Here is a 19262-nt window from a genome sequence, read left to right as displayed (position 1 = left end):
TACATACATGCATCATAGGTAAATGAATGCACACTATATCGAGCAAACTCGTCGAGAAAAAAATGTATATATATATAATTTGCATACAAATCGTAAATATATATACGATAACAAGTTTTCTAAGTCTATGAGGACATTTGCACAGTAAGTATAATTTCGCTGATTTTTGTTTTTGAGAATACATATAGAATTATTTACACATACATCCATACATGATTAAATTGATCGTTGCATAAAAAGCTATAACAAATAACGGAATTCCCAACTCTTCAGGGTGCCTTTTGCAGGGTCTTCATTGTAACATGCTCATAGGCAGCCTTGAGTGTAGTATAACAATAGCCAGCCATGCCATTCATTTCATCTTGGAAATTTGGTCCACCGGTCAAATCGTCCAGTAAGGCCAGTTCAGCACCCAAATGGGGAACAGCGGCTCGTAGCATGGTTAACATGGTGAGTGGTATCATATTATCGGCATTTAATTGAGCGGCATTTGCTGTAAACGATGAGAGGTTAATGGAGAAAATGATTTGCCAGTTTATAGAGTGAATGGAGGTTTGGACTCACCTGCCATGGCATGCTCATAGGCCTCGGTAAGCAGCTGCATGCTGCGCTGTATCACAGTTAACATATCCTGGGGACTAAACTTCTCTTGCAATTGCTTTAACATTTGAACAGACTCATCGAAATGTGGATCCAACATTACGGCATTGAGAAAACTAATTGGAAAAAGATAAATTATAATCAATGTGTATTTAATTGAAGACAAATTTTCGTCTTACCTATCGTGATTCATCAATTCAACTAATTCGTCGTCTTTCAATTTCTCAGCATAATTTAAATTTTGTCTATATATCTCATCCTTGCGACTATATTTATTAGCATAAAGCACAAAGAGCGTTGAGTAAATGCCCTCGGATAGCACTAGAGGATAAAGCAGAGTTATATGCGAGATAACCTCTCTACTGCCATCGAGATGGCAATAATCTTCGGGAAGGGCTGGAAACATTTTGCGGACAAAACGATAAATGCGTCGCGATATTGATTCCCATTCACGCATTGCTTGTTTGGCTAAAATCGGTGTCGGTTTCACCTTCCAATAGCCATAGGAGTAATGGAAACAATTTGCTATACGCTCATTCAATGCATACAACGGATGATAGTGATCCTTGAAGGCTTGTTCGAGATATAAGCGTATCGAAGTGACATCTTGTTCGGTTAGAGTGCTAGCCATACCAAAACTTGGCACTTGCTCCAATATGGCACCACCACCACCACCACTCGATGTGGTTGTTGTTGAGGTAATCGAACAATTACTATTATTGATATGCTTTGAAATGCTATTATTGTTGTTGTTGTTATTTATATTTGTTGTTGTTGTTGAAATGCTCGAGCTATCCGGTTCGCCATTGAAACTACTATGCAGAAAAGTCTGATCGAGCTGAAAGCTAACCAAACTTGTTGTATCCAAATCCGCAACAGAACCATTATGTCCCATTGAGAGTAAACTATCGGCACGCTGTAAATTGCTACCTTTGCGACTGCTCAACGTCTCCTGTGAATGTATACGACGCGGTGGTGATGTCAGAAAATCTAGTACAGATGCTGATAACTGCTTAGTGGTGGTGGTGGTGGTGGCGGTGTTATTGGTGGTGGTAATGTTTGTGGTTGCGGTTGTGCTATTATTCATCGCTGGTGTTGGTGACGGTGATTTTGCCTCAGCGGCAAGCTAAGTAATATATTATTGAAATAATTGCCCGGCTTGGTACCTTCGCGTGCCCGCTGTTTGTTCATATAGACAGCAATGCAGCTCCACCATTGAGCTGTGCTCAAATTGATCTTTGCAGGCTTCTTTAATGAACCCAACGATGAGGACGATGCTGCGAATGAGTTTGAACTGGTCCCGAACGTACAATTAGCCAAGTCGGATTCAAAATTATGGAACAATGCACGCCATTTGCGATTATGATCCACCTCTTGACGTCCCAGCGAACTAAATAAAATATACAATAATTATTTACATGTTTTTTAGTATTTTTTTCGGTTTTTCTTTTACCTGGGATACTTGGGAAATCGCCGATTCAAGACCAATTCACCCGTTTGTATTCTCACTGTCTCCCATGTGCCACTGAGATGTCCGAACATTTTATTACCAATTAATTCATAGCTCTCATCGCTATTCTCTCCATTGCTAATGCCCAGTCCTGGGGTTGTACTGCCAGCATCGCCAGTGGGCATATAGTACTCGCCACGTCCGCTTGGACCCTGCAGTGTTAGCTCACCCTCGTAAAAGTAGTCATTCTCGAATACGGCGACACCATTGCCCGTTAGATCATCGTTGGCAAAGATTCCCTCAAAGTAATCGCCGCGATTTGTGATACAACAACCAATGCCAGAACGTTTGTTATCCACAAACATGCCCATATATTTATCACCACTAATTAGATCCTCCATGACACCATAGCCGGAACGAGTATTTGTCTGATACTCTCCCACATAGATGTAACGATTGTTTCTCATCATGCCATGACCATGATAGAGTCCCTCGCAGAAATTGCCCTCATAGATTTCGCTATCATGTGATCCCTGGCTGTGTAACTCATAGACACCACGACCATGGAAACGGCCACCTTTGAAATGGCCAACATAAAGACCAGTTGAGGGTACAACCATTTTGCCATAACCTTAAAGAAAGAGTAATTAATAATGAGTTTTGAATGACAATAGACTTGATGAACTTACCCTCAATCACACCATACTGCACCTCACCACAGTAGACAGTGCCATCGGGATACTCTAGATAGCAATTACCATGAAGTACACCCTTGCGCCATGTGCCGCAGGCCTTAACTCTGGCATATTTCGGATGATCTCGACTATATTCATAGCCTGTGGAACGAGCACTGGGCACTGGACTTCCTATTGGTCTGCCTAAGGCACTCACTATACTCGATTGCAGCTGATCCAGCCACACTTTGCGCATCTCTTGGGTACGTGTAAGTACCACAAAGCTTTTCTCCGGCGTTGTTAATCGCAAACCCAATTCACCGTCTGACCACACCCACAGAGTGGACAATGGATACGAGTGCAGGGCATTGCCATTCACCTGGCATAGGAAGTCAGAGAAAAGTATAAAGCTATGACTCGATATAGTAATGCGAGTGCTATATAGCTTTAAAGGTACCAGAGCAGAGGTAAGTATAACGCGACGCTGTCTTTTACGGAATTGATTGATACGCGGATTACGATCATTACTAGTCCAAAAATCTCTCGTATTCGCTGCCAACTCTTGACTAATACAACTCTGTCGAGCAAATTCCAGCCAGGCCAAGCGATGTTCTTGATATTCCGATTGTGATTTAATCAAAAGCTCCATAAACTGTATAAACAATTGGTAAATGCTAAACGGCTGTTGGAACAGACGTATGACATAGCTCTCCTCATTGAGCTCGGGCAGGGGTGAACTTAGAGTAACAATCGAGGACACTGCCTCAGCGAAACCATTCACAGCAAAGACATCACAATAGGACCGAACATAGCCCTCAAAGAGTTCCATATATTCCTTGTAATAGCAAACGAAGAGTAAGTCCGCCGCTTGTTCAAAATCACCACGATAGAAGCCTTCTAGTGAGTGCAATGTGGCAACCAATAGACAAAGTATGCGCTCCCAATTCAAGAGCAGCGGTCCAAGCTTTGTTAATGCCTCCAGCGATGATTGTCGTTGCCAGATGTGCAAAGTGTTGACCGCCTGCCTATGCTTGATGAGCAACTGCAGCTGTGATTGCAGATGCGAGAGATAATAGTGATATTTCAATTGAAATTGGCGCAAATTCTGCAAGGTATAGCCACCTCTGCTACAGAGTAGAAGACGCAATTGTCGCGGCCAGGCAGCTCCTAGCTGCAATTGCAGCAAAGTCTGGGCATAGGTGCTCGACTGTTGCTGATGCCTACTCAAGGGCGGTGGCTGTAGCGACTGTATCTGTCCGGCTGCATTTAGCAGCAGAGTTTGATAGTCTCCACAAGTAGCCTCCAAGGCGGTATGCTGTTCCTTTGGTAATGGTGTGGCCTGTTCGGCTATATTTATCTCCACAGGTGAACTAACATCCTCATGTCCGCCCATCTGTGCATGCGAATTAAGACCCCAATGGTAGAGACGGCCATCCAGAGTCCTTGCCACAGTGTGCTCTAAGCCTGCCGCAATGCTGCACACACCCATACTCTCTAGTTTCTGTAATCTAGTTACATTCGCTCGTTTAATGTGATCCCCAGTTCCCAAAAGGCCATTATTTGTCGATCCGAATGTGAAGATTTGCGTATTGAGCAAGGCATAGCCCTGATGAAGCAAATGCCTGGTATTGGCCGCTGAGCTACGTTCCGAATTACTGCTACTTAGGGATTTAATGGATGCACGATCATCATCGTAGTCCTCACCTTTGCTCTGCAGCTGTAAGACATCGTCGGCCAAATTGTATGGAGCCACTAACATCACAAAATGCTCGTCACCAGCCACCAGATCCAGTAGTTCTTTGCCCTCCTCGTATAGCCTCATATGACGTGGCTGTGATTCTGTTTTAAATACCTCACCACAGCTGCCCATCACATAGGTATCGCCGCTGGAGCTAACAAAGACCACACCCTGGGCTGAGCAACAGACACGATGTATACACACACCTTCTGCCAAAAGTTCCAGGGGATCAAAGCTAAGGGTTTGCCAGGCTGACGACACAGTTTGGACAATGAATTGTCGCTGCACTCCGCCATTGGTGAGAACCACGAATAGCTCTTGACTGCCACTGCAATAGTCCACATCCTCAATGTCCGTGCGGATTAGTTGCAACTCCAAAATGGAACCCTTTCTGCGACCCGTATACAATGAGTGATCCGCTGTAAGCAAGATAAGTGTCTCATCTACATTGGACCCGGAAATGTCAGCTTCTAATACATCCAGTCCGCCAATCCAGCAAAGTCTTAAGGCAGGTGTGCGAGTCAATGGGGGCAGGCCAAGCCAATGTAATTTCAGGGGCTTGCCCTTGTGATATATACTAAATGCCTCATCGCTATCGTTTTGGGAGGTCACATCGGTTGATGTGTCACTGGTGGACATTCTTATTCACTCCTTGTGTTATTGTTTTTGTTGTTGCTGGTGTTGTAACGCAACGCAATTGTTTTTGAATCCAATTAACGTTATTTTGGTACTTCCGAATGAAGCATATTGGATCTCTTTATGTCCCCTAAACTTCCATTTTTATTTTGCAGCTGGTCTAATTGCGATTTTAAACCCAGCGTTAATATGTTAGTATCTTCTATAAGTTTCTAATAAATTTGCATTATTTTCTTTTTTTTTTGTGTTGTCTTATGGGTACGCAGTGTGACCATGTCACCGTAAATACTAATTGGAAAAATTTACATATGGGGTACTCATGCAAATACTACTATTATTTTTTTTCGAATTATATTATCATTAGTTGTTGTTATTTAATCTTCTGAATATACATACATATGTTTTCGTATTACTATTTGTTTATTCCAGTATTGCTTATAAACAATAAACTGTGAAATGTTTTGTTCCCTTCTATGGAACTGATAACAGGGCCAAAAAAAAGTATTTTTTTGTCAACATATCATTTCATTGCAAGCTGTGGCAAATGTGTATACATTTGGGAGCGTCTAAGCAAGTTGTCAATATAAACAAGAAATTTGTAAGTTTTGCTTTCAATTGGGATACCTTGTTCAATCTATAGCATACTTTTCTTGTAAGACTTCTACATATATTAGTATCCAAAAATATGCATACAAATGTACATATCTGAATTAGTAGTCATTTTATATATTCAAATAATCTATGCGCATATTTTTCTCACACGGAGTGTATGTAGTGTGCCTATTATGACGCCGAAAGCTGTACAATGCTTAGCTGCACTCTACACAGTACGGTAAATGAGCATATTAATTGGAAGCTTTAGCTCACCCAATTGCAAAGTAGAGTATTTGGGATTTCGCCCAAGCCAAATATAGAATGTTTGCATATATGTATGTGTGAAAGATGCATTAGGGGATAATGTTTCGCTTTAATACAAAGGGATTAAATGTGTTTTTAATAAACAGATTTTAATTGTTTATATGATTTTTATTATTATTAACTTTTTTTCCAGAATATTGCAGCTTGTCTGGTATTTAATTGTAATTTGGTATTTCTTGCATACTCAGCATATGGCCACACAGTTTCAATCAGCAGCTGGTCCGCGAACCCAAAAATTTGTTGTAATATTTGTTTATATGATTAACACGTAAAATGTAGATTAAATAAAGTAATTTTGTGATTACATTAAGTCAACAGTGTAGTCAAAGTGTATTTATTGTTGTCCATAAGCGACAGGCGGTGCTGAGATGGAAAGGTAAGTTACGCCCACAAAACTTGTTTGAGCCAAGCATGAAGCACTTTTTTTCTTTTTTTTTCATCCACCAAGCTCAATGGACTCGGACTGTGAGGGGGCGGCCGCAGCTACGTTGGCAGATGACTCTGGCATCTTTAGCTATTCCAGCGATGATGGCTCCAGAATTGATCAGGACAAAGATCAAAAAATGTTCCAGGTGCGACAGGAGCTTATCAAATCGCGCAGCGAAGTGGAGCGCCTTATCAGATCCGAGCAATGGTACAAACAAGAACTCAAGTCACAAAAACACAATCGTTTAGAGACTCTGGAGCGTCTCTATGCACTGGAGAGAAAATATTTACAAGAGAATCAACGCCTGCAACAGGAATCTAAGCATCTTCAGGCCAAATGTCTAACGCTGGAGCGGCAACACCGACAGGAGGAAGAGAAAAGAGAAAAAATCTCCCAAACGTCGTCAAAACCCAGCGAGAAATTTAGTGAATCCTTTGAAGCTCAACAGCAGGAGGCCCGTCTTATGGATCAGCGTCAACTAATTGATGTCCTGCGTAGACAAAAAAAGCATCTGCTCGAGGATATACAACGCTTGAGTCTAGAACACGATGAAAAGCTAATGAAATTACAACAATCTCTAGCCGGCTTAGAAATGGAAAACAAACACATGACAGGCAAGTTCAAGCAGCTAATCGATGAAAAAGCCAACTCGAATATAATCTAGAATTGAGGGACTCCACAATACGTGCTGTCCACGGCGAACGGGAGCAACTCCGTCATGTTATCGCCGAGCTAAATAAAACATTGCAAACTCAAGAGCAATTGCTCGCGCTAAAAGAACAAGAATATCTCGATCTCAAGCAATATTATCAGCAAAAATTACTAAACGAGAATAGCCTTGACTTGATGCATAAATATAGTTTAAGATTTCACGAAGAGATTAATCACAAGACCCATGAAATAGCCAATCTTAAGAATTCGCTCAATGAATTGCAAACAGAGTTAGGTGTCATGTCGGATTTGGAGGCCCAGAATGAAGAACAATTAAGACAATTGGAGAAATTGGAATTTGCCCTAAAGACACAACAATTAGAGGAGGCTGAATTAAGAAAAAGTCAAGCCATGAAAGAAGAACAAATTGAGCAACTAAATCTAATATTGACTAAACTGCAAGTTGAAAAAGACTTTCTTAATGACACGCTCTTGGAAACTCGAGAACAATTGAGAAATCTTGAAAATGAGATTCAAATTTTAAATAAAAACTATGCTGAATTGTGTGAGAAATGCCAAAAAACCAAATTAGAAATGGCCATTGAGAGAAATGAGAATACACTAAAAGAGAAAACTCTTCATGAACAATTGCAAAAATATGAGAACAAATGTGACGAACTGAGTAAATCTTTGTCATCTGCCGAAAGTCAACTGGGTGTCTGGCAGGCAAGAATACAGAATCTTGAGCAACAGCCAGATCTGAATAAACGTATTGAGTGCCTCGAAAAACAATTGCAAGACATGACATTGCAGAAGCGACAAACTATTTCCCTTTTGCAATCTCTAATCCAACAACAGGATGCAAAAATAAAGACAACCAATCAAATGGAAGCTGACTGGCTGCAGTTACATCAAACCCTTGAAGCTTCGCAAAAATTGGAGCTGACGGCACGTACTCAATTGCAACATAAATCCCATGAGTTGGAGGAACTCAATGAACTATTCGCTGCACAAAATGAAGAGCTCCATCAGCTGCAACAGTTAAGTATGCAAAAGGATAAACAAAATCAACTTGAACTTCAGCAATTGCGACAAACATTCCAAGAGAGCTCTGAATTGCATACAATTGATGCTCTGAAATTAAAAGAATTGCAAAATCAAGTCAAAACTCTGCTCGAAGAGCGTGAAAAAAATGCTCGACAAGATTACAGGGCTGCGGATTGTTTGCGTTCGTTGGTCCAAATAATGGAAATGGAGACGGGACGTCGCATACAAAATGTTAAAGGTTGGCCCCATTTGTCAAAATTATTGCGCAAAGAACTAAGACAAGCTCGAATGTCCAGCCGGAAAGCCGAAGAATTGCCTAACTTGAGATTACAGCTGGCCGAGTTGAGTGCCAAGCATGAACAATCATTGACCAGGATAAAAGATTTGGAGAAAACTTTAAATGCCGAACGTATACGTTTTAATGCCTCCGATTCGGGTAAGTCGACAGCAACAGCTCATCAGGAACCCGCCCATGAAGTGGCCAATCTAATTGATGACTACAAAAAGGTAGGCAGAAATTGTCCCACAACCATAAAAGTTTATTTTCTACACTTTCATTTTTTATTTCTCTCCATTTTCAGTTGATTCAACAGACGGCCAACGAGACGGGTCGTCCGCGTAACAGTTATATATTGGAGCTGATTGAACGCAGTAAAGAATGTCAACCAAGTTTGTGCCAATTAGGCGAAGGAATAGCCGCTTGTCATTCCGATGTGCTAATGCTCAACAAATTGCTGGCTGAAAGAGAGCAAAGACAAATGGTGATTGCGCCATCGCTAATGGATGAGCTAAGAGCTGTAACTGAGCAATCTTAGGTAAAGGATTGTGTTCAACAATTAGTCACAAATTTCATAGCAGATGTTCATCTGCCTAGACTAGTCGGTCTGGCCATGTCAGTCAGTCTGTGTAAATTTAATTACATACTTTAGTTTTAAAATTGTCATAAGTTCCGATTGTTCAAAACGTTTTGGTAATGTCCGTGATGAGTGTCTATATAGACAATATGCTTCAAACTTATACTAATCCTATCGGTTTTTCCGATTATGATTGCAAAAATGTTTACATTTACTCTAATTTTTGATGTCTTCATCTAGAGTTTATAATAACTGTCTAAGCACTGCAATATTTTTTTTGTATCAACTTTGGAGCACCAAAGTTCATAATTTGTTTTTGAATTAACACCCTGTACTCTGTCTAGAAGGGGTATATGTATTTAAACAGCAAACTAGAAGGTCAATTGGTGTCTCAATATTTTCTTTTTCTAAAATTAGATTTTATATAGAAGTCTTTGGATCTGAAAAATGGGTTTGAATTAAGAGAAATGGGAAATTGAGTACAGGGTTATACATACAAACGTAGTCGGTGAACCGATTAGCTAATAGAATGAATTTTTGTTTTTTTTTTTTTTTTATATACACTTATTTATACATTTATTATATTACTTTATTTTTTGTTTTGTTTGTGAAACAAATTTAGTTGCTTTTGTTGTGCAATCCAAAAAATAATATGTCTTAAAACTAGTCCCCTTTCTTAAATAGGAAAATTCTTATAAAGATTTGTTTGTTTTTGTTTTTGGTTTCTTTTTTCGCCAGTTTTATATATACAGCAAATAGATATATATAGATTCTGCAATTGTGAGGCCAAAATTTATTAAAATCCCTTTCAAAGTCCTAAAAACTGTGCCAAGTTTTTTGAATAGAATGAATCACAGAAAAAGTAGTTGTACTTAATACGATATCGAAAATTCTTCATTTTTTTTGGTTTCGTTTTTTTCCTTTTCTGTTTAAAGTAGAAATATATTTATTATAGATATAAAATATTAACAAATCAAGACATTCTATTTGAGAAATACTTCTATATATACATATTTAAAAAATTAAATTATAACAAATAAAGTGTCATATATTTATTAAAGTTTACCATAAATATACATAAAACATGTTCATCATAAATAGACATCTGAAATTCCAACTCGATTTAAATGCTCGACTCAAACTTACATTTTTGTTCAATTCAAATCATTTCATTCGTGTATTACTTGTTCTATCTGGTCTATAGTATTGAATTTCAGGCAAATAAGTTTATTGTTAAAGTTGTCTGCTTACTTCGGGTAAGTTTTACAGTCGTTCTGTTAAGGTGCAAATAGTGCGTAGGCTAAGGTAAACGACTTTTTGTTGTGAGGCAAAAGATTTGAAATGGGAATAAAATTACTTGACTTTTCACACCATTACCGTGTCACCTGCCAATGGTATATAAGCGAATCTTTTCTAGCCAGTTTGTTGTATATATTTCGTTTATAAACACTTTGCTAATCTTCGTTAGTTGACATATTTCCATATGATTGATAATGTGGCAGGGTAACAAGTATTTTGATGGTTTATAATTAATTAAGGTTTTACTTGATTCACCCTTACTTTCTATCAAACTAATTAGCATATGATTGCGATTATAATAATTCTTACTCTCACTTATAACCGGTTTGGCATTTAGATTTGCAATGTGTGACTTCTTTTAGATTCTACACACTACAATTAGCAGTAGAATCATTAATATATAGCCGCAATAGCCATGGCTTGGCACACTGAACTCAAAAGATACAAATCAACTGATTAATGGTCTAACATTAAATTTAAACGATAATGAAATTTGCTAAGCTAAATTTAACTGTAACCAATAAGATTTAGTTTAACTTGTGCCATTAATAACTAGATTAAATCATAAAAAGATCAATGTTGGAAATATGGAATGAATGTGTGAGACATACATACATACATATTTTTGATTTAATAATCGTATTTACCATTTCTTTTTATCCCTTTTGTTGTGCGGTCATTTCGGGGCGACAATATGAACTGTCTCTTTTTTTGTAGGTGCGACAGACAGAAAGGCAGACAGGCCCCTTCATTAACCATATCCTTTCGAATTAAATTACTTGGAAATTTAAGCAATTCCCATTAATCTGCTCCCAGAGGCGGCTGATGTGTAAGGCCCATAGCAAATCGATTTTGTTGCTTCATTTTCCAGCCAGAGGCGAGATATTGGCGGCGGCATCTTTTTCCCTATAAACCATATACAAAGAAAAACGTTGTAACTGAGGACTGCGGATGGGGGATAGCAGAGTGGGAAGAGTAGGAGTAGAGTAGGTAAGGATGTGCAAAAATCTTGGCACTTGGCATTGTCAACGCCTGGCGTGGGCCCTAAAAGACCTCAAACCACTTGGGTATTGATAAATGCGTTGAAAACTAAGCGACCGCCCAGTAGATTTATACACGCTACCGCCCACTCCTCCGCTTCCTACATATACCTCGCATCCTCTTTGCTATATAACTGGCCATTCCCCTCTCTCTCTCTCACTCTCTGTCATCTTTGGCCACAATCGTTGGCCAAATTCAATTGGCGCAATTTTTCATTGCTTTGTGCCGGTGCTGCCTTCAAGGGACCCGCGATTTCGATTCCGAATCCTCATCCTCAATCCTCATTCTCAATCCTTGTGGCTGCTGTCTATTGTTGCCTTCACTCTCTATCTCTCTTCCTCTCTGTCGCTCTGGTTGTGGGCAATTGTTCTCGACTTCTTTGGCGTCGGCTCAAGGTTGTTGTATTTTTGAAAAATCACCATCACCCGATCGTGGCCTGGTGCCTGATGCCATGGCCTGGGATTTAATTCTATGCTGGACATTTATAAATTGCATTCAATTTATATACAACACGAAAGCGTGATTTTTACATTTTTACAATCTGGCGAATAATAGATCAGCGTTGTATTAACTATTGCCGACTTGTCGGTTTTCCCAACTGCCCAACTGCCAAACTGTCCAACTGGCTGGTTATATGCCCTTAAGTATTTGGTTTTTTAGATCCCGAATGCCATGAGAATTGCATTTGTAAGTTTTAGTTGACTGAATCCCCAACTGAAGTAAGTTTTATGGGCAAACTCCTCGTCAAATTTTCATGGGTAATTGAATAAACTAAAAAGAGTGTTTATTACTTTTTATTAATTGTGTTCTCATAATTCTTTTTTCAGGCTTTTATTAAACATCAAACTGATTTCTATGTGTGTGCGATCAAAGGTAAATTTGTTTTTAATTAAATACTTAAAGTCAATATGAAATATTTGAATTAATGAGTTGGTTTTTACGTGGTTTTTTGTCAACATCTAAAAACTGTTTATAATTTGAATTCTTTAAAAGAACTGCCCCCTCTATATCCATCTTTATCATATATTCCTTATTTTTCTTTTGGGTCTCAAACTAAAATTTTTAAAGTTGTTGAATATTCTTGTGTTTGTTTTAAATGTGTTTATAATTAGATAAATTAATGATATTTTCATACACTTTAAAAGGGGACGATTGTAAGCCTGTGAGAATGAGCGGAAAGGCCTTTATTTGGTTTTTATTTTAAAATAGGTTTGTTTACCTGATGCATGATAAACTGACTTTACTTATAATAAATACATATAAATATATGTATATACTTAAGACTGATAAATTTTCGATAGCCCCAAATGATTATGACCATTAAAGTTCAGCGGAATATGATTTGAATTCAATGTGAAATATTTTCATAAACGCTTATGATGAATCAGTTTTCAGGTAGATTCTTCATTATTTAAAAGGGTATCATCATTTCCTTTTGCGATGAGAGTGCTTTTTGTTGTAGCTATGCCTAGCTTTAGGTTTTTGGTGATGGGGGAGGCTTGAGGGAGTGGCAGCTTAGTGGCCACGGCTGGACGGGGGGGATATACATATGTAGCAGCAGGTCGCTCATTAAAAAAATATGCCAGGGCTGTTGGCTAAAAGCTGGTGTTGAAGCTGCTGGCCATTGGGCAGAACAACAAAAGGCATAAACATTTAATTCTCACCAAAAGGAGGCGATTGATGCGCGGTTGCCCTCCCAATGAAAAAAACTCGACGATGTCGATGGGTCGTCGTTGGAGTCGAAGTTGGAGTTGAAGTTGAAGTCATAGTCGGAGTTGGAGTCGTCGTCGTTGTTTCTTTTCTTCAACTCTTAGTCCCAAATTGCAAATGCAACTTGTTAACCTTGAAACTAAGCAGACAAATGGACAGACAGACCGACCAACAGACAGACAGACAGACAGACAGATAGATAGCAAAGGAGCAGCAGAATCAACAGCAGCAGCAACGTCAGCCCCACACAAGATCTTCAGCCCCAGCGCGCAGTATGAGGCATTTAGTCAGACGTCTTTGCTGTTGTATGTAGTTGCTGTGTTGTCCGTCTGCCGATCACTCGTTTGTCTAGGCTGACTGTGCCCGTCCAGACTCCGACGCCGACTTCGACTTCGCATCCGACTCATACCCAGATTCATATTCTTCAGCCTGTGGCCTAGCAAAAATACATACATACAAATATATATTTATGTATGTATGTATCTGTGTATATACATACATATATTGAATAATGCGTTTATGGGCAGATGAATGACACTTCATACAGAGGCTTCTTCAACTGCCTCTGCCTAGCCACAGTTAGTCTGCCTTGCCTGATGCTGATGGTGGCCAAATGGCTTTAGCTTTGGTGTATATCATGCGTAGCCCAGAGGATTCTTCTCGCTCTCGCTTACTCTCTTTGTCTCTGTCTCTGTCTCTCTGTATATATGTTCCTTCCTTCCTTCCTTCATTCCATCATCTCATCTCATCTCATCCGATGGTTTCCCATTCCATGGCAACCACATCTCATCCAGCACTTTGACTGCAACTGCAACTGACTATTCGTCATATGTGCCGAGGCCATGTCAGTGTTGTGTTTGAAAGAAATTCGTTTAAATTGTCAATTGTCTGGGGCTCACAGAGGAGAATTCAGTAGAGAAACTGGTTTGCAGCCACTCCTAATGAGGCACATCAAAAAAAAATGAAAAAAAAAACTTCAGAAACAGAATATACAACAAAAACCCTTTTAGCATTCAACTGTGATGGTGGCCACCAACTCCTTTGACTCCTCGAACTTCTTTCCCCCTCTCTCTCTCTCTCTCCCTATCTATCTTTGTCTCTGCTTCTGTGCGTTTTGCATTAAACTTCATTTTCAACTTACCCACACACATCTTAACACACACACACACACACACAGACATGGAGATCATAGCACTAATATAAACTGCATCTTTTAGTGCCCTGCTATTTGATTCGGTTGTTGCTGTTGCAATGTCATTCGTTTGCATTTTATGCACTTTTTGCACTTTACCAAAAGACCTCGACCCTCGGCCCCCACTCCGGCAAACGAACCACCAGCAAGCAGCACCACTATCATCATCTTCTCTCCTCCCACTCCATCCGCCAGTGTTGCCCCCCGCTCTCTATCTCTATCTCTCACGTTCTGTCTCGTTTTATACATAAATAAACTTGTATCTTTAAGATAGAAATAGTCGTAAAAAATCAAGCAAAATAACCCTCCCAAAACCAATAGGCAGTTAACCCTCGTGAGCTTTTAACGCTGTGAGAGCGAGAGAGAGAGAAGAATGATACTAAAAGGAAAATATTAAACAGTGGTAAGAGATGGCGCGGGGGAGGGGCAGGCAGGTGGGTGAAGAAGATAATAGGGTAGGCAGAGGCATAAAACCAGATCAGGCCAAAAGCATTGAAGCCATTCTTCTACATACTATTCACCTATATATGTTAGTTGCAATATTAAATTTTATATTTAAATCACGTTTTCTTTTGTTTTTTTTATTTATTTCAACGACTTTTGCATACAATAAATTTCGAAAGCAAAAAGCAAACGAGAGGGGGGGATATACATACACAGAGATGGATAAATAGAACATCAACAAGTCGTGATTAAAGCTTTAAGAAGGCAACAGAAGAAAACGTAAATGGTCTTAACAATCATCTCATTGAGTGAAAACAAATCAATATTTAATGAATCGATTCATTGAAAAGATAAATTCTTTCAGTCAGTCTTTTTTTTTCTTATGATTAAAATTGTCTGTGCATACATTACAATTTATAACCTTATAATGCATTTCTTGTCATCAATAAAACTCAACAAACTCTTAACAAGCTTTAGTTAACTTTGTACTCTCTACCACCATTACCTTTGGCTGATGTGCCTTTCTTTCTTTTGTAACATAAATCATAATTATCTTCACCTTTCTCTCTTCCTTTTCACTCTCACGATTTGCTGTCTCTATCAGGCTCTTGATTAAACGCATTATCGTATGCATTATAGTTATACATAGTACATATGTACATATAATTTTCTCTATCAACTTGCATTTCAATCAACCACAACAACAGCTAAACTTCTTCATCTTCAGTTAGAAAAACTCTTTGACCCAAATTCAATTTCAACAATTTCAAGCATTTTAAAGTTCTAACCATAAAAAGAAAACACACACACACACACACACAACAAGTTGGTGTTGATGGGGGTATAAGAATAAGATGTGATGAGATGAAATCAGAATTGAAATTAGAATTGAAGACAGAGAGAGAAAGAGAGACAAAGACGGTAGCCAGTCATTTCCCTGAAGATCATAAAAAATAATTAAGAAGTCCGTACTTGGTAAGTTTCATGGACGTAGTAAAAGGGTTAACTAAACTAACAAATTTATTAAGTTTTTCTTTAGATTTGGATTCACAACAACTCAAAACATTGACATTGAAAACAAAAATTACATTTATCTTTTTAACTGTCGTCAAAGTCTCTTGCTGAAAGTAAAACAAATTTATAGCCACTAAAAAAACTGGCTATCTATTTCTATGCCAAAGTGGAGGATCATTAAATAAAAACAAAAAGGCCTTAATAGTTTTTAAAAAATTGAAATTTTCAATCAATAATTTAGGATGGGAATGTTATTAGGATGATGATGACAAAAAAACTAAATTGAAAAACTCATGCTTTTTATGAATATTGAAACAGAAAATTAATATAAATTAGGATGGAAGTTTGATTGATTCAATGATCCTAAAAAATAAAGGAAACGTACTTTGAACTATTTTAAAAAAGTTATTTTCAAAAAATTCCCATAGTAACCTTTTTTGTTTAAGAAATTTTTAAAATCTCTAGATACATATAAGTCGTATAGAACTTTTCGTTTTCGTATTTAATATTTGTGTCATTTGGTTAAGATATATGTTTAACTTGTCCTTAATTAACTCACGTTAGTTAAACGTTTTGAAGTCTACAAGAAAAGAGGTTCCCATTTAAAGATTCTAGTTTTACCTTCTAGATTATAATATTTCTCTACGTCCATGGTTGATCGCTTTGTTTTCTTTTTAAAGATGCCCTGTATATGGGAGTATGTAAAGTTTCTTGAAATTGTTAAATAAAAATGGAATTATTTTGTTTTCTTTTTTATTTTCTTTAACTAAACTGGATTCATTTGGTTCTATTTGAATTTTCACAGCTTAGCTGAAATGCAGCTTGGGCCAGGTGAGGGTTGTAGTATATGCCAAATTCGTTGAGTCATTCACTTGTCTGTATTTTTGATTCCTGATTTCTATTATGTTGCTATTATCGATGTTCATTGCTTTTGCCTGTTGGTTATTTAATCAATGGGCCTTCAGCTTCAATATCAAAAACATAAAAGGGCATACTCAAGTTTTCGTCTTACCCTCCAACGCCTCCTCGCCGCCTCCATCTCTCGCTCACATGGTGTTTGATACTTACTTACGAGTATTTACTACATACTTATAGTGTAAGGCTATATGTACATATATAGCCTGATGATGATCTTGAGAATGAACCAAGAGAGACAGAGAAAAAGCCGTTAAGATTCAAAGATACGGTTCAGCCTGGACAAACAGACTGAATGGGAGAAATGATGGAGAAATCAATGACCCAAACACACAGATTTTTGTGTGGTTGCCCACATATTACTATGGGGAGCGTTGATTACGTCAAATGGGTTAAAAAGTAATGCATTAGCATAGCTTAGGGAATGTCAATGACAAAATCTTGTTAGCCAGACTCAAATGGAGAGAAAAAAGGAGAAAAAGAGAGAGAGAGATAGATAGAGAGGGACTAACATGCAAAATGCCAGAGTGCCAATGCCAATGCCAAAGCCGATGACGATGCCGAAGCCGATGCCGGCAATGCCAATGCCAAAGCAATTTAGTCAAAGGCCCTAACGGCATTTGAGCCAAATGCGTTTACGTTTACGCATCCGCTATAAACTCGTATGCCGGGTTTTGTCGTTTCGGGATCGGGTTTGGGGTTTGGGGTTTAGATGTTGTGCCAAGGTGTTGGTTAGTTGCTGCTGCTGCTGCTGCTTCTTGCTTGTCGGTCGGTCGCCCAGAACCAGTTATACTTATGCTATAAGCAGGAGCATGCGACAAAACTGTGACTCGCTGACTGCACTTCCTTCAGGACTGGGCACGTACGATGGGTATAAAGTATAAGTATATATATATATATGTAGTACACATTTATATTGTATATATATATGTGGTTAGAGACCAGGCATTTGCTTTTAGTCTCATGGTCTCATGGTCTTGGTCTTTGGTCTCTTCTGGGTACTGTTAATTGGACTTACACTGACTGCCCCATCGACGCACTTAAACGAGGTTAACTGTACTACGGGTAGGCAAACAAATTTAATTTCATCTTACGTCAACACAGCCTCAGGGCTTTGGACACACCGACTCATTGCGCGGTCAATGCACGCATTACCAGTTCTGGATCTGAAGCTGTAGCTGGAGCTGGAAACTTATCAGCCGCAGATCTCCTCCCCATAACAACAAAAACAAAAGCAAAAAAAAAACCCACAAAAAAGCCCATCAAATCAGCAACAGCCACACAGCCATAGCAACGTGACGCTGCCCTTAGGGCCCATAAAATCACAAAAAAAAAACACCCAGTTTTCCTCCTTCTCCTCCTCCTCCTCCGCCGCCTCCCTTCCATTTGGTTTTGTTTTTATTATTTTCTTTGGCCTGACTGTGACGCGGTCATAACATTTGCACCACAATAATAGCTGTAATAGAGCAACTGATTGCACTTCTGCCGCCATCCCCCATCCGCCATCCATCATCTACCATCATCTCCATTTGCCATTCCTTTAAACCCTCTCTCAACATTCATTCAAGGATAATGTTACGGTTAATGTTGCGGCCGGGGCAAAAGTAATTTAATTTACTCGTAACAACAACAACAGCAACAACAACCATGCGAACTATTATAAAACATTGCCAAAAACGAAACAAAAGGCATAAACCAGACCAAATGCAGACTCAGCAACCAGCCAACCTGGCAGGCTTGGTAGACCATTGGAAACAAAAAAAAAAAACCAGACAGTTCGAGTTGCCTGCAGGCATTTTTCAGCTGGATTGGATTTGGTCAGAAGTTAAGGCCTAGAGATGACACACACAGTCAGTCAGTCAGTCAGTCATTCAACAGAAGCGTGGGTGGCAGGAGACAGATTCAAGGATAGTAAAATTACGTAAAAAAGCTCTCTCAGCAATTAATTAAATTTGGATTGGTTTTAACCTTAAAACCGTTTACCAAAACCTAGTTTGAAAGGTTGGCTAGTCCTTTTTAAGTATTCTCTTTCAACAATACATTTAACTTGATTTGTGTAAGGCTCAGACTAGTTTTCCCTGTTCTATTTTGTAATGAAGTTTGTTATAGATCGATTAGAGAAAATGTAATAAATTTTTATTCACAACAGAAATTTTTGACATTTAACAATTTCAGACTTGTCCTTTTATTTCAAGGAGTTCTTGGGTCTCTTTTGCTGGCCCTTTATGAGTTGAAAATTTTTGGTTTTATACACATCACTAGCTGCCGCATAGATTTTTTGAGCTATCAACATTGATGATGTCTGATGATGATCGTGTTTCGGTTGTTGGCTAGATCTTGTTCCCATTATGCCATAAAGCGTTAACCAAAACGCCATTTGCACGTGAAGTGGCGGTCCCCTGGCCATATCTGTGTGTTCGAGAGAGAAGATGTTGGCGGTAGAGGCTGGAAGTGAAGTTGCAGATGAAGAATGGACAGCAGGAGATCATGATTACAATGATGATGAAAATAAAAAGAAATGATGATGGTAAATAAGGTGCGGAAGGGTGGAACGATGGAATGGTCAATTTTGATATGGCCATATCGATAAGAAGGAGATTGATGAAATGGTGATGAAATTGTTTAGCCTTCGATTTTGGCTAATTGCAGAAG

General features: G+C 38.8%; 2 protein-coding genes across 2 annotated transcripts; one reads left to right on the top strand and one right to left on the bottom strand.

The window, feature by feature from the left end:
* Positions 1-115: 115 nt before the first annotated feature.
* On the bottom strand, positions 116-5371 carry Als2 (Amyotrophic lateral sclerosis 2). The gene is made up of 6 exons (XM_068292660.1): positions 2740-5371; positions 2054-2681; positions 1709-1990; positions 780-1652; positions 565-716; positions 116-493 (listed from the first exon to the last, which is right to left on the bottom strand). The coding sequence occupies exons 1-6, from the start codon at positions 5099-5101 to the stop codon at positions 270-272; spliced, it is 4521 nt and encodes a 1506-aa protein (XP_068148761.1). The 5' UTR covers positions 5102-5371; the 3' UTR covers positions 116-269.
* Positions 5372-6213: 842 nt separating this feature from the next.
* LOC137579262 (interaptin) lies at positions 6214-10328 on the top strand. Its single transcript, XM_068292974.1, is given in 4 exon segments — positions 6214-6392; positions 6465-7078; positions 7081-8648; positions 8723-10328. Coding segments are annotated over 4 exon segments (2424 nt in total). The 5' UTR covers positions 6214-6384; the 3' UTR covers positions 8957-10328.
* The last annotated feature ends 8934 nt before the right edge of the window (positions 10329-19262 follow it).

This window comes from Drosophila tropicalis, unplaced genomic scaffold (genome assembly GCF_018151085.1).
Source record: "Drosophila tropicalis isolate 14030-0801.00 unplaced genomic scaffold, ASM1815108v1 contig_694, whole genome shotgun sequence".
Lineage (NCBI taxonomy): Eukaryota > Metazoa > Arthropoda > Insecta > Diptera > Drosophilidae > Drosophila > Drosophila tropicalis.
The sequence above is the reverse complement of the archived record's forward strand: the minus strand, read 5'-3'. Positions and strand labels throughout refer to the sequence as shown.

What these genes read in the sequence shown, in the direction of transcription:
- Als2 (XM_068292660.1), bottom strand. Translation starts at nt 5,101, where the DNA reads ATGTCCACCAGTGACACATCAACCGATGTGACCTCCCAAAACGATAGC. An exon ending in GCAGTATGGTGTGATTGAGG is followed by an intron (nt 2,682 to 2,739) that starts GTAAGTTCATCA and finishes TCTTTCTTTAAG; the next exon opens with GTTATGGCAAAATGGTTGTA. An exon ending in GAATTGATGAATCACGATAG is followed by an intron (nt 717 to 779) that starts GTAAGACGAAAA and finishes TTTTCCAATTAG; the next exon opens with TTTTCTCAATGCCGTAATGT.